General features: G+C 41.0%; 1 protein-coding gene across 2 annotated transcripts in view; it reads right to left on the bottom strand.

Annotated features, from left to right (window-relative positions):
* Positions 1-15,356, bottom strand: part of JARID2 (jumonji and AT-rich interaction domain containing 2) — a 211,910-nt gene that overhangs the window by 39,342 nt on the left and 157,212 nt on the right. For both annotated transcript variants that reach the window (XM_069008035.1, XM_069008036.1), the window contains one exon: positions 6,147-6,323. In XM_069008035.1, coding sequence (XP_068864136.1) covers positions 6,147-6,323 — 177 coding nt within the window. The remainder of the gene's footprint in view (positions 1-6,146; positions 6,324-15,356) is intronic.

The raw sequence follows: 15,356 nt of genomic DNA, 5'->3' as shown, positions 1-15,356 counted from the left end.
TGAAATACTTGTGGGTCTTTTGGTTAGCAGTGATGATCAAATGCAAAGAAACTGAACCACTATATTCAAAACTCACGAGCACTGGGGGTTTTTAAACCACTGATATAATTTATGGCAGCAGAGCAAAACCTTATGGCAGGCGTGATCCCCATGGACGCATCACAGTGCTCTCTGCATCAGGGGAACTAGACCCCGGGCACCAATATTCACTCAGGATCCCATACAGGGACTTTGGGGTACCTCATTTGAAACTATGATAAAAAATCCCTACACAAACCAATGCAAACTGTGTAAATTGTGCCTGTATTAGGTGCAGCTATAATAATGCCTAAAAAAATTTTTGGTCAAGTAAAGACACAGATGTGCTCAATTACTACAGATTAACTAAGCATTTACTACAGGAATTGACACTGTAGTGGGCGATAAACATAATGTGTTTTCAGCAATTTTCAGAAGTATTCCTACAAATTAATTTGCACACAAACATTTCACAGGATACGGCCAGCCAGCCATTCAGAAGCTAATTTATATTATGTACAATAATCAGGCTTTCACTGTGGAAGCAGCAGAATTAGTGAACTGGGTTCAGTCAGCTATTGACTCCATGGGCAAAGCTTTGTTTCCCAAGCCCTCCTGGAGATTATTCCTGCACCTGATATGCTTTATAGTTGAGGTAACTGGGGAGGTTTAATATGGACTGCAGAGTACTGAACCCTTTTGCTGTGTGCCTGTGTCTGGGAGATGAAGGCATGGAACATACACATATATATGTGCTGCATGTTGCAGAGCTTGTACTGCATAAAGCAAGTGACTGTGCATTCATAAAATCATCCAAAAAAAAGAGGGGAGATAGAAGTGAAAGGGAGAAGTTTTGTTTTGAGAAGGAGAAAAGGGAACCTTGCCAATATTGTGAACCCGAGCCAGCTATTCCAATGCAAACCTCATGTTGTTACATAGATCATGTTTGGGAAGAGATGTAGTATTAATCAACTTTCTGGCATGGAGTATCCGTTACTGTACAAAAACATTCTTGCTCTGGCTTTAATTCAGTTCTAAGTCACTGTGAAAACATTTATGTGGCTCTCAAACTGCGTTAAAGGACCCAGGCAATAATTCTTTTCCCCTCCCAGAGGAACTAAAACAACCTTCTACTTCCATAAAACACAGTATTTTAATACTGCCAATTGTTTTCCTTAAATGTTGGGTATGTTCTGACTTCCATAAATCATTCCCAGGGATAGAAGCTGTCTTCTGGAGCCCCCCAACATGCTCTGCCTACTCAGAGTCAGGAGCAAAGAGGTACTTCAGAAGAAAAGGCCGGCACCACGCCATATGAAAACATGTCGTATTGCTGTTTCCACACTTCCCTATCCCTAATGCAACACCACTCAATTTCTCAGTGGACAACACTACACGAAAATTTCCATAGCTGCATGCTAGCAGGAGTCAAACAGGAGAGCCACGGCAGAGAGGTAACACTGAATTAGTTTCTGACACCATCAATAACACAGCTCCAACCCTGCGCGCACAGGAATATATTGGGCCACAGGGAGAAGCGTTATTGGTATGAGACACTGTGCCACCGTTTGCAAAAATTCAATACCAAGTGTCTCGTCTCAGCACAAATTCATTACTCTCACCTAACCATTACGACACAAACAACATCAAAAGGGTCACTCACTAAGCAGCAAGTCCATACAAGAAGTGTCTGTCTGTTATCACGAGTCTCGCACCAGGATAACAATTCAGGGTTTTTTTTGAGCAACTTCCAGCTCCCCTATTCTTCTCCACAGGTCGTACATCTAGCTACTGAAAATCCACAAATCCCCAAATGTGTTGTGCCTGATTTGCATATTTAAATATGCAAATTACTGCAAAACGGGTAATTTTCGTGTTACATATTTTTGCAGAAAAATTAAATGTGCAAAAATGTTTATTGCAACAATTACTGGTTCCATGGTCTTTCAACAAAAGGCTGTAAATCACCAAAATAATTGCCTACCCATTAACTATTGCAGCACTCTGCCTGAAATTTTCTCATTCTGCAAAAAAATATTTTTCTTCTAAATGTTTACCTCTTCAGGATTAGCTTCACTAAAAATGATGCATAAGCCTCAGACTCTGTCTCATGTACCCACCCACAAATACCAAATTTAGTTAAAACCAAAACTAAATAAAGAACTGCAACCATAAATCAGAATTTTCTGACAACACACTCAAACAGTAATGTATGTAAAAGATGTGCCACTCAAGCCCAAGATACACAAACGCTGCATTGAACTACACCCTGAAATAAGAAAAAAGCCATCTACGATCTTTTCCTGCATCATCTTTGTACTATTACACATGTAAGGAAATTACTCTGCTAAATTATCCATTGCAAATTGAGAAGCGAAATGTTCTTCTGCGTTTCTGGTAAGCGAGTAAGACAGCACTGAAGCAGGGTATAGTGTTTCTAGCAATGCTTGCTTTCTATGCGCTACTGCCAGGTCTGTTTTGAAATTTGAGCCTCAAGAGAGAAAAAAAAAGAAGCATTCATACAATTTTCTCCCCTGCTCATTTCAGGCAAAAGGCATGCAGAGCAATTTTTATCTCATCATGTTAACAAAACACAGCATGAACCAGTAACCATTTCTGACCCTGTAGGTTTGCTGGCACACTGGAGCTGGTTTGCTCCAGCTAAGGACACCAGACTCGCCCTTCATGAAGAAATCTGGTTACAAGCAACGATGGTTAATTCTGTTTTCCTAAAAGTAAATTAGAACTTAATTGTCTGTCTCTGGCATCCAGAGACAAACAAGACATTCCCAGGTGTGCTGGCCCAGATGTGCACTCCTCTCTGCCTTTGAGCTGCTGTGCTGGTGTGAGAAATATATAATTTTCCAATCATTCTTCCTGAGAAAATTAGCCAACTATTATTAGAGGAACTGTAGCCTGCTGCATGCAACGTCCAAGTTGTCTACACAACTCTATCTGTGTGTGCTGCTCTGCCTGAGGCACTTTTCCAAGCCACAAGCCCTTTCAAGTAGAGTAATGCCTATCCTCCTTTGCTCCTGAGATGGGACCGATAACCCAACAACTCTCCAGCTCCACCTTCCAGCTCTCTATCACAGCCTGCCTAGCAAAACACTTGGCACCTGCAAACACTTTTTTCAGGAGCCTGAAGAGAAGACCTTCCATTGTGCCACAGAATGAAATCAAACTAGGATTTATTTAGTTGTGGGGAATTCAAAGAATTAAGTTTACAGGAACAGAGACTGAAGCCTACCCTCTTACCTACAGCTTGGAATTTCCTCTGAGCAGCGGGGAGATGCAATTTAGACCCAATACCTCCCTGGAAAGACTTGCACGCTCCCTTTTACACACTCCCATGAATGCAGGGGATAAACACTTCTGCCAAACATTTCACTTTGCTCTTTTAGAGCTGGGTGAGTGCGCAGCACATCAGCAGTACTATGAAAGGAGGGTGAAAAGGCATGGGTAACAATTTGATGCTTTAAATGTATCTGTGTAAGCAGTAAGGTTGGAAGGCAACAAGTCAGTTGAGCTAATTACTTCATCTTGTGTAGCAAGCTATGCCACGTGCTATACGTGCTTCCCATTCACACTCAGGCGTTCTCGATTGAGTTAGCTGTCCAAAAGGTGGCTCAACAGGCTCAGTTATAACAAACAGTTTGGTGTGCAACCTTAATAATGCCCCATATTGGCATCAGAAGAGGATATTGACAAATGACTTTGCCCAGAAAAGTTGTTCTGGCCCCCACTGAGTAGAAAGCAATCATTTGACACTGTCTAATGACATTAATCAAGCTCTGAACCTTTGTTGTTGTATGTCATAGCAAATGCTTAGCATTTTCAGGTCCAAAGTGCTTGACTACACATTGTATATTAAAAACAAAAGACTTTAATTCATTAAAAATAGACTCTCACGCTAGATTAAATTAATTTGCTGCACCCGTCCCTGGTCTGCCTTTGTGTGTGGTCTCATTTAAAACAGACACACATGAACCAGAACCTCCTTTATTCACATGAAACAAAAATACTATTGGCTGTCAACCAACATAACAGACACTGAAGAATGGGAATACCCCTGGGTAAGGAAATTTTAATTAAAAAAAAAAAAAGAGAGAAGAAGAAAAAAAGAAATTACAATGATGAAGAAGAAGCAGCTGCCTTCTCTGGGAATTCCTGTTTCTTCACCTTTGTCAAAACATCTCACATTGTCTCCTATGTATTTTATAAAGGTCTTTTGCAGCTCTATTAAAGCAGCAGCTTCATTTACACTCTCTCTGATCTATATTGATAAAGATTATGAAGCCATTATATGGCTCATTATGTTTGCCTTTACTTACCCCCAATTAAGATTTCAGGTGTCTCCGGTTTTGAGCTAATTTCAAAGTGGCTGCCATCTGGGACATTCTCAAGGAACATGATCAGCTCCTTTTGCAGTGATATATCACATTTAAGGGAGCAGTTCTGTTACATGCAGCCTCATTTTCCATAAGCAGAGTTTTGTGCGTCTTATTTTGGGGGGGGGTTATTTAGAAACCAATCCCAAGTGCCAAGTTTTGATCTATGGCTGGTAAAGCATTAAAGCTCCTGGTCACAGCTGACAGTTGTCATGCTATTAGGCATAACATCCCCTTGCAATTGTCCATAAATCATTCACAAAAAGTGAGGTTTTGAGCTTGGGTGTGCTATAAAAACAGATTCAGATGCAGTAATGAAAAAAAATGTTGGCATATGCAACAAAGGCACCCTTTATAGAAAACTCCCTTTTGAAAGGCAGAGATGAGGATCAGCACAGTGAAGTAATTGGGATCTACTCATCTCTTCTTTGGAGCAAGGTAGCATGAAAGAACAAATAGAGAAAGCACAGGTCACCTCTCAAAAAGTGCACTGTAAAGAGACCTTCCTCTCAGTCCTTTAACTACGAGGAGAAGAGCTGAAGGGGCAGTCACCAGAAAGAAAGATTTTCATGGAAAACTAATAGTGAGGAAGGGAACAGAGAACATAGGCTACATTTTGAAATTATGTCAGGCAGAGATGGCACAGAGGTGTTATGATACAAGAGCTCTTGCTGGAGCAAGAACCACATCACACAGGATGCTGGCAGGGGAGTATTACAGCAGGCTCTAGGAATTTTCAGCATGGCTTTAAATGTTCCATTATACACTAGGTAATCCTGCAATAATAAGCATGGATCCATTTTTCAAGATATGGCACAAGGACATCATGACACAATTACTGTGTAATTAATGCAGCTTTTGCTGATTTGCAGAGAAATAACTGACTTGAAAAAGTTTCTTTCATAAAATCTTTCAATCAACAACATGAATGCAGTATCGACTCACTGCAAGTGTGGTCTCAATACCACATGACAGAAATTAAGTATTGCCCCTGACATGTGTTTTGATAACACTTATGAATGCTTATATTTAACTTTGATAAAGTCATTCTCAATTAAACATCAGTCTCAAAAAAGCCAGAGAGAGTGACTGTGTCTATACATGTGTGTGTGTATACATATATATAAATACATATACATAAATATATATATAATACATACGCATATATGTGTGTGTGTATACATATATATAAATACGTCTCACAGAATCATAGGATTTTTTAGGTCAGAAAAGACCTTTAAGATCATTGAATCCAACCATAAACCTAAGATATCCAAGTCTACCACTAAAGCATGTCCCTAAGTGCCACATCTACATGACTTTTAAATACCTTCAAGGGACAGTGACTCAACTACTCCCCCGGGCAGCCCTTGACAACCCTTTCAGTGAAGAAATTCTTCCTAATACCTAACCTAAATCTTTCCTGGTGTAACTTGAAGCCATTTCCTCTGGTCTTACTGCTTGTTACATGAAGAAGAGACTGACCCCCACTTCAGTATATATGTGTATATACACGTGTGTGTGGATGTGTGTATATAATTCCAGCCCTGCGGTAGTTCTGCCACAGAGAGACTACAGGTTGTCAGAATAAACAGGTTAAAGTACAAGATGCTAACACTACATCTCACTCCACCACTTTTTCAATCAGATCCAGAAGAATGGACAAGGTTTGAGCACATTCAGCCCATAAATTTCTTTACTAGGGGGTGCAGGAGAACAGCACTACTTAGGACCTACCTTGCCCATTTGGTACATGTTTATGCGTTTTTCCTTTTCTAGGGGTTGACTGGCATGATGATGAAGCATTGTTTGTGGCTGTTTTTGTGTCCTCTGTCTCCTCCTCCTCCTCTTCTTCATCCTCATCATCCTGAGAGCTTCCAAAATATACCATGTTGCTGGGCAGGGCTGGAGAACCTGATCATTATAAAGAAATGGCTCATTAGCATCATTACATTCACTTACTGCACTAACCATATTGATCATAACCTACTTCAGTGTCATGCACAGCAAGGGAAGAGTGGGACTCGGAGCTGGAAGGTCACACCAGTGCATGACTAACTAGAGGGTTTTTATTTATTAGTTTTTACCAACAGGATACGCATGTGCTTGAAAAGCAGGGTTCGCCCCCCCCCTTAAGCACATTCTATTCATACTTCAGACAATCAGCCTTGCTACAAGCCCTAATTAATAGCTCTGTGTATTCAGAAAAGGACTAATGCACATGCTTAATTTCAAATTCATGCTCAAGTGCCTTGCTGAAGTCTTAACACATAACTGGAAGCTTACAGCTTTTCCAAACAGAAGAAAAATGAGCAAAAAACCAATCTGCACCACAGAGGTATTTTAAAGTTATCATTACAATAAAGCATCAGCATTTCAAGTTCACAATACTTTGCAGACCTCCACAATATTGTACACAATGTTTTGCAGTATTCTGCAGTAAGAAATAAAGACAAAAGCCAGGACACTGAGAAGCTTATTTGCCTAGCAGATTCCTGGGAAGGGAGGAAAAAGAGGAAAGGCCTTCTGATTCCCTGTGTGCTCCTCTTGAGGATGTTGCTTCTCATCTCTTGATTACTTCCCACGACACTCCCATGATTTTTAAATGTACAAATACTGCTGACAACTAATGGGCACCTTCCCATGTGCCTGATATCACTTTCTACTTCAAAATTAGTCTCCTGTCTATCCCCTGCAGGGACAGGTGCCCTAGGAGCCTTCTACTTACTCCCAAAGAAAAAATTTTGGTAAAGAAATGGAAAAAAATATAGTCAGCACACTTGGATAATAGCAACTTATCACTTCAATTATTTTCCTGCAGCTAAATAAAACAAAAGGACTAAGAGAACTGGGCTAGAGACCAACACAAAGTAGTGGCTATTTGGCAGCTGCTTCCTTAGGAAGCACTTCTGGCCTCAAGCTCTTCAGAACTGCAGTTCTGTGTTTTGTTTGGTTTTGAGCTGTTGGTGTTGCCATTGCCAATAATTAACTAAAGCTTATTTTTTGGTTGCGTATTTTCCGCTTCCACCAGGTTTGTACAAAACACTCTTCACTATAAAAATTACTTTTTAATTAATGAATTACCCAAATGTGGAACAAAAACTGGGATAGGCTGTTTCTGCAATGAATCATCCATCCCTAAGTATACTGGTTTTGATTGGGATGGAGTTAATTGTCTTCATAGTAGCTGGAACAGGGCTGTGTTTTGGATTTGTGCTGGAAATAAAGTTCATAACACTGAGACGCTTTAGCCATTGCTGAGCAGTGCTTGCATGGTGTCAAGGCATTTTTTGCCCCTGTTTTTCATGCTGCTCTACTAGCAAGCAGGCTGGGGTGCACAAGGAGCTGTGAGGGGACAGAGCCAGAACAACTAGCCAAAGGGATAATCCAGACCATAGGACACTGTTCTCTGCAATAACAGCTGGGGGAAGAAGGAGGAAGGCGGGGACATTCAGTGTTACAGCATTTCTATTCCCAGGTAACTATTTTATATGATGGAGCCCTGCTTCCTGGGGATGGCTGAACACTTGCCTGCCAACAGTGAGTAGCAAATGAATTCCTTGTTTTGCTTTGCTTGCAGCTTTGCTTTGCGTATTAAACTGTCTTTATCTCAATCCATGAGTTTCCTTACTTTGACCCTTCCAATTCCCTCCTCCATCCCACTGAGGGCTTAGCCCCTACCTGTAAAGAAACTTGCTTTTGGCCTCTCTAGCAGCCCCTTTGGAACAGCGGCTGCCTCAGGGGCAGAGACAACTCCTCACCAGCATCCTGTGCTATGTGTGAGTGGTAGCCCTGGGGTAGCCAAGAGAAACACTACCACAGCATTGAGGGCATGATGATTCTTCCCCCCCAAAACAGTGTATTATTCCATCCAACCTAGACAGAAATGTATGGAGATACACAGTTATCCTGGAGGAAAAGGCTTTTGCATGCCACAGTTCTTATGTTTACATAGACTAATGATCAAATTAAGACTGCTGACATATTTCACGGCATGGAAGCTGTAGCAACTTACAGAAACAAAAAACCTTCACATTTTTTATGCAAGCCCAGAACTTTCTGGCACACTCTAAGCAATCAAACATAGTAGGTAAGAGGTGTTGAGAGGCACATTAATTCTTCTACTCGTAGGGGAGTGGTAAGTCTCAACACCAACTAACTAGAAGACTCTAAAACAGCTACTCTAGGACAGTGCTGTCTGAAAAATAAATGGGTTTTTCTTCCATCTAGTTAGCCAAGCGTGTAGTATGGATTCAGAAACTGGATGCAAGTGCATCTGCTCTTATCAGAATCTGAAGTTTGACACCATCTGACACCACTGTGCACTGACAAATGATGGTGTAAAAGAACCTTACTGTTAGGAACCCTCAAAATTAGATTCAAATACATACTGAAATCTCCCTATTATAATTAGAGAAATACTCAGAAAATTTATCCTTCTGAGACACTTAAAATAGGAGTTCAGATACAGTGTCTGTTCTCTGAGCTTCACCTTCCTTAGAATTCCACATCTCTGAGCTTTTTCGGCAGCTGCTTTTAACAGCAACCAACAAAAATGTATCATCTGCAATGCAAATGTTTTTATTACAATAGCAATCTTTTTTTTTTCTTCTTAAAGCACAGAATAAAATACAGTACTGTGTCACTCTGTTTAGAAGGGAGCAAGAGTCTTACCCAAGTTCGAGAGCAGGCACAAACTTCACCTAACTCCTGGTATTCAATTGCTGTAATCTCAGTGCATAAATCTTCTGTCAGAATGACAGGTTTTAATTCTTTCCAATCGAGAACTACAAACAACAATGGTTAAACTGCATTCCTGGGACAGCTGGGACTGTTTGGGAAGTACATTTCCAGAGAAGTTAGACTAGCAACATCCAATAACACAGAAGAGTCCCGCTAACCCTGACTTTATTGATCTAAGTGCTCTGCAATATGAGACCTTGGAGAAAAGCTGGCATTCAGTCTGGGTCTCCTCCCCTCCTTCCCACCAGCTTTCCCTACATATTTATTAAACTTGACTTGCCAAACAGAAAGAAAGAAAAAAAATTCTGGACTTGCGTATTTTTGTTCTATTTAAGCATTGTTATGGATGGAAGACTCTGAAAGAAATTTTAGAGCTCTGAGTTTTCTTGCTTAATTTTTGTATTAGAACTATTTTTATCCTCATCTTTTATAATACTGCTTCAGTTCTGGAATAGCCTCAAGTAATTTGTTCACAACTATGTGTTAAACTGGTTAAAACCACTTTCACTTTAAGCCTATGTAGCTAAACATGTCCAAAAGGCTGAGAAAACACTGGTTTAAAATATTGAAACAGGCTGCCCAAGCTCAAGACACTGCAAATTCCCTTTATGAGCAAACTGAAGGGAAGACATGCCTGTAAGTACACTGTGATATCATTCAAGCTAAAAGAATGACCATCGTGTTTATTAAACAACATCTAAGGTGAGAGTGGTTTATGCGCACTGCTGGTTTACACCAAACAAAGAGCTTTTAAGCAACACTCGTAAAGCCCCTCTTAACAGAAATAATACTCAGAATTCTCATGACTGAAGAACTAATGAAACTCATATGAATGAAACTGCACTGTGAAGAGTGGAAGCTATGTGACCACTCACCTTCTTTAATAATGACTCCTGTCCTAAATATCCCTCATTCTCTCTGACATCAGATAGGGATGTGTATACAATGCCACAGCCTACCTGTACAGGGGACCCCATTTGTTACTCAAAGCTACTGATTTATATAACAATACTAAGAAGCATTACTGTAGCCATGAACATTCAAGACCACTGGAAATATGAAGAAGAATGTGCTCTCAAGAGCCGGTTTGTTTTTTCCAACTGTATCAGTTGGTCAAATAAAATACATTCCCCTTCCTCAAAAATCTGGCCAGTCTTCACTGCAAGTTAAGACCATGGTGGTTTTCCTTACAGACAGACTTTGTTGAGAGTTACTGCTCTCAGGTTACTCCCTGTGTAACAGTTATTTACCATGAAAATGGTGTATGACAGCAAGATGATAAAAGCCCTCCAAAATGACATGAGAGTAAGGAAAACTGCAGGTTCAGCAGACACATCTGTACACACACATTCACAGGACATACAGTTGTAGGGGCTTCCCTGATATGTAAAATTTATGGATCACTACTCTCAATGTTTGTCTCTTCCTGCACACACTCAATAACAGAAACCTATGGGGCAGCTATGCTGGCTCCTTCTGGCACATATTTGCCAGCCAGGCAGCAAGAGTAAAGATGAGTAAACATCCCTCCTCTTCCTCTTGCTCTCCCCAGCACCAAAGTGTGATTCTCAGAACCTACCAAGGGTAAGATAAAGAGTGACACTGGAATTAATAACCAACAGCAAAAGAGAAGAGCAGCAATGCTGCAAATAAAGGGCAACATCTGTGCCTGGGAGGTGGTGCCTGCCAGGTCTCAGCACTCTAGGTATACAATTCCCCACTTCCTCGCTTTCCATCCCCAAGAAAACAGCAGAAAAATCTGCGAGAGAGAGTTACGAGAGCCTGTGGCTGTATCAAATTTTACAAGTCTCCTTCTGTGCTGGGAGCCCCCACGCTGTGCAGGCAGCTGCTACCATGGGCACTGGAGCGCATGAAGTGGAGAGTAGGGAGCAGCCCTCCAGAGCTTGGGGAAAGCACACAAGCAGCCCTCCTGAGAAACCCACCCTACCACATACCTCATCAGCAGGTGCCTGAAAAGCCCACTCACTCAGCAAATCTGATGGCAACCTAGAAATTAAATTTGACTTCTCACCACTCATTTAGAAGACATTTCATGCAAGGAACCATCTAGACTGTTGGTGGCTGTGTGGACATTTTTCTTGGCATCAAAAATGGCCTACAGAACATCTACCAGCATCTGGCCTCTTCTCATTCATTAGACCTGTGCCATCACCTCAACTGTGGCAGTGTAATTTTTTTGTGGGGCCATGTGGTGAATCGGATCAGGGAACTGATTCAGATTAAAATCCCAGACTAAGGAAATTAAAGTCCATTAATAAATGCTGTAACCGTAATGTAATATTACAAGCTCTGAAGAAAAGATTTGGAAAATTTCTATGCACACTTTTTCTTATTGAATGTGTAGCATAATATATCACTTTATGTTATTAAACAAAACATTAAACACAGTATGTTTCCAGTCTCGTGTAGGACCTGCATGTTTTACATTCTGTCCTGATGATGCCTAGGAGGCACACAATTCCTAAATGCTTCCCCCCCACACCCCAAGACAGCTGATTTGTTTTGCAGCCAACATTTGCATAGAAGCATATGCTGTCACCAAAGATCTGGATGGGGCAATTGCAACACGTTGGGAAGGAAGGAGAAGCCGTGGCAAAAGGAGTAAGCTGTAAGAAAGGCTGCAAACTGCAGCAGCAGCAGAGTAGAAGGGAGGAGCCCAGATGTGCTGGGGCTGGAGAAAGGTGAGTGGTAAGAGGTATGCTAGCAGATGGACACAAGCTGCAGGAGCAATGGGAGAAGGGAGATACGGAAGGGATAATTGACATGAAATAGTAACAAATACAGTAAAGTGGAAAAGACATTCCTGTTAAGGCTGCTCAACACAAGGCATCCATCTGATAGTGCAGTCAACCTGCTGCCCTGATGCAGGCATGTGTGCCACTTGCCTTTTCTTGCTTAACAACTCTCACAGTTGAGAGCAGAGAAGCCATGGCCAAAGCCCGGTAGCAACCTGGAGGGAACTTCCCAGCCCTCTCCCCCTCCTCCAAACACTGGGGAAAGGCCAAATCACCAAAGCTGGACCTCATAGTGAGATTTTGAAAGCCTAACAAATTTCCATGGCTGACTAAGGGACTGCAAGCCATATAGAAAGTATGGACAGCTGACACAACCCTAGGTACCCTCTCCTCACCAGTATGAGAGCTCCTAGGATTGGATACCACTGCGTGTGGCAAATTTTGAGAGAATCATTAATGATGAGTTCTTTTTCTTAAAACCACTCATCTAGGTTACAATGACCTATGAATTATTACAAAAAGGGAGGACAATCAGCTCTTTTAAAAAACTAGATTTGAAGTATGTTTGGCAACTGTTTCCAGATACTGATATTGAAATTCTCTCAAGTATTTTTGTCTTTCCACCTATTGTGAGAGCAACACAAAAGAAAACCTAACTATATAGGAAAAACGATTACCACAACTACACACAAAGTGTGGCCTAATGTGTATGAAAGAATGACAAATGTATTTCATGTCCTCTGTTACAACAATCTGGTGCTTATACAACAGTAAGTACACAGTAAAATATGTGGGGTTTAAGTCATGGTGCTACTTTTAGCAATTTCCTAGGAAAGATGTCACCCTTTGCATGTGCAAAATTCAGGCTCACTACTAACAGTAGGCAGAATTGATGCTTTTGCAGCCTGTACATACAGATGTGTTGACCTCAGCAGCAAGTGCCTGATTAATAGAATAAACTATACTCTTTTTCAGCCATTTTATTTGACTGATGATGTTATAACGTTTTTTTTTTTGTTTTTTTTTTTTGACAAATGTGTAGTTTTCCCTCCTAAATTATGGTTTTGTTTCTCATTAAATTACATTAACTTTTGTCTTGGACTAGCTAAACATGTTAAAAAAACCCTCTGAATTTGGATCTGAAGAGTGGAATCAGAAGTATGGAAAGTGCATATGCTTTGCCAAAAATACTATTTCATTACTCTTCAGAATTAGCTGGCAGTGTTTCTGCAGTATTTACTGAAGTACAAACCAAATGTTTTCATCTGGACAGGATTCAAACTCTGGTATGTTACAACCACAACAAAAATCATCTCAGTCCAAGAGCCTTCTCTGTAATTTGGACTGTGGTTTCTGCAAAATTGGAGGATTCTTCTCCATGAATTATTTATACCAACTCCCCCTGTAGCTCCTCTCTTTTTTTCCCCCTAACAATTAAACATAACCCAGATGTGCTTTGGAAAAATCTTAAAACAATTTAAGACATCAGAATGATTTAAGCACAGGGCAGGTCAAGGTATGTGGGACTTCAGCCCGCCCCAGAAAAGCACACGGCATGCCAAGCCCTACAGTGAGCCACGTTCAGAGGTTTGGCTTCTCTGACACACAGCCCCATTTTGTGGCTGTATGCAGGTGGAAAAAAAAACCTTGCCTCTCAAATGCTCCTGAGGTGCTGGCATCTCAATGCTTAACATTTAGGGCCTGCTTCTCATTTATTATATGTCCTACTTATTATGTTTTGGCAGGACAACGCCAAGTCCCTGAAGTGCAAATATATGTAATTTATGCCTGCACCTTATGGTAGTTTTACCAAGCCAGGCTGAAGAAGTACAAACTGCATAAACTCTATAGGAAAGAGCAATTGCAGTTCACTTGTGTGACTCCACCTGCAGGAACAGTCCCAGAGGGAGCTCCTCGGTGCCTGAGCGAGAGGGAAGAAAAGGCTATCCCAAATACGGAATTAAAACAGAGCTCCAACTCTTCCCTCTGCTGCCACTGTATGAATCACAAGGTGCCACTGCTGTCACAGCTAATTTATTAACTAGTGCAGCAACATAAACCCCATTTTCTTCTCAGTCTGTTCTTCAAACTAGTAGAGCTAAACCCAAAAACCTAAAGAAAATTCTTCCTTTTCTAGGGAAATGGAGCAAGGGTGGGGAAATGAGTGAGTATGCAGGAAAAAAAACCCAAAGGTTGACTTTCCAAACTTAGCAAAACACTCCAGAGTAACAGAGTACTCAAAATTTTAAAAAACGAAAGGAGTGCTTCTCACATTTAAAATTCATATCTGACAATCCCAAAGTAATTTAACTCCACCAGCCCGACTAGATTTTACAGCGAACCTCAAAACCAACCCTTTCCACATGCACTTCAAACCCCAACTTCACGTTCCCTTCCACCAAGAACAAAACAAACATGGAAGTTTCAAACCACTGTGATGCCATTCCCAAAAAGCTACCAGGCTGTGTTTCATACCCAAGAGATCCTGGGCTCCACCCCTAGCAGAAAATTAGTCATTTGGGTAACACTGAACCTATGGTACATTCCCAGGTTAGAGAAACAGGCTCAGAGGTTTTTGCCTGGGATGAAGGGCAGGAATTGCCTTTGCCAGAATACTTTACATTCCCCACCTGGGCAGTCAGCTTTTGAATTGCTGCTGCCTGGCAGCACTCAGATTTTATGCCAGTAGCTCGTCCATAATCAATGTCCAGCTATGTCAATGCCTATATACAGAGTTAAATATTTATCCTCATTTTACAAAAAACTAAGCAACTCGCTGAGGGATTCGGAGTAATCTGTGGCAAATACAAAAGCTAAACCTCAAGATCAGTCTCCCTTTTCACTCAGTAAACTGCATCCTGCGGCTTTTTGCAGGGGTAGATATTGGGGTCATTGACATCAGAAAGGGCTCAAAACTGGCAGAAACGTTAATTCAGCTCTAGTACTACACACAGGATACTCTATCTTACTTCATTCAGCACCTCTTCCCATTTCTTAAATCTCCCAGTAGGCACACACTGACATGAAATTGCATCTTCCATTGGAACGGATGCCTGGAGGTCTGGCACCGCAGCAGCACTCCATTCCCTTGGGAAGAAATAATGCCATGGTGGTGGTCACCAGGCTCTCTCTCTCTGTACTTCACACATGTGCTGTTCACTGCGAGCCTGTATAATCACTTCTCCCTGCCAACACTGATTAAATGACTCTTGTCCTAAACCACAAGAGTTGCTTGATAGCTCATGTTCCACAGGTGGCCTAAATGGTTGCACATAAGAGAAGTATCTAATATTCTACACTCAATGTTACTCCTAACTTTAAAACAGAACTTAGAAATTTTTGAGATTACAGTTACTAAATACAAACTTATTTTTATTAAAGGATTTGTCCAATTAAAATTCAGCACCCTAAAGTTTATTCTTGATTTTCCAATCCATCCTAAAATTTT

This window comes from Aphelocoma coerulescens, chromosome 2 (genome assembly GCF_041296385.1).
Source record: "Aphelocoma coerulescens isolate FSJ_1873_10779 chromosome 2, UR_Acoe_1.0, whole genome shotgun sequence".
Lineage (NCBI taxonomy): Eukaryota > Metazoa > Chordata > Aves > Passeriformes > Corvidae > Aphelocoma > Aphelocoma coerulescens.
Note: the sequence above shows the minus strand (reverse complement) of the source record. Positions and strands in the feature narration are given on the sequence as shown.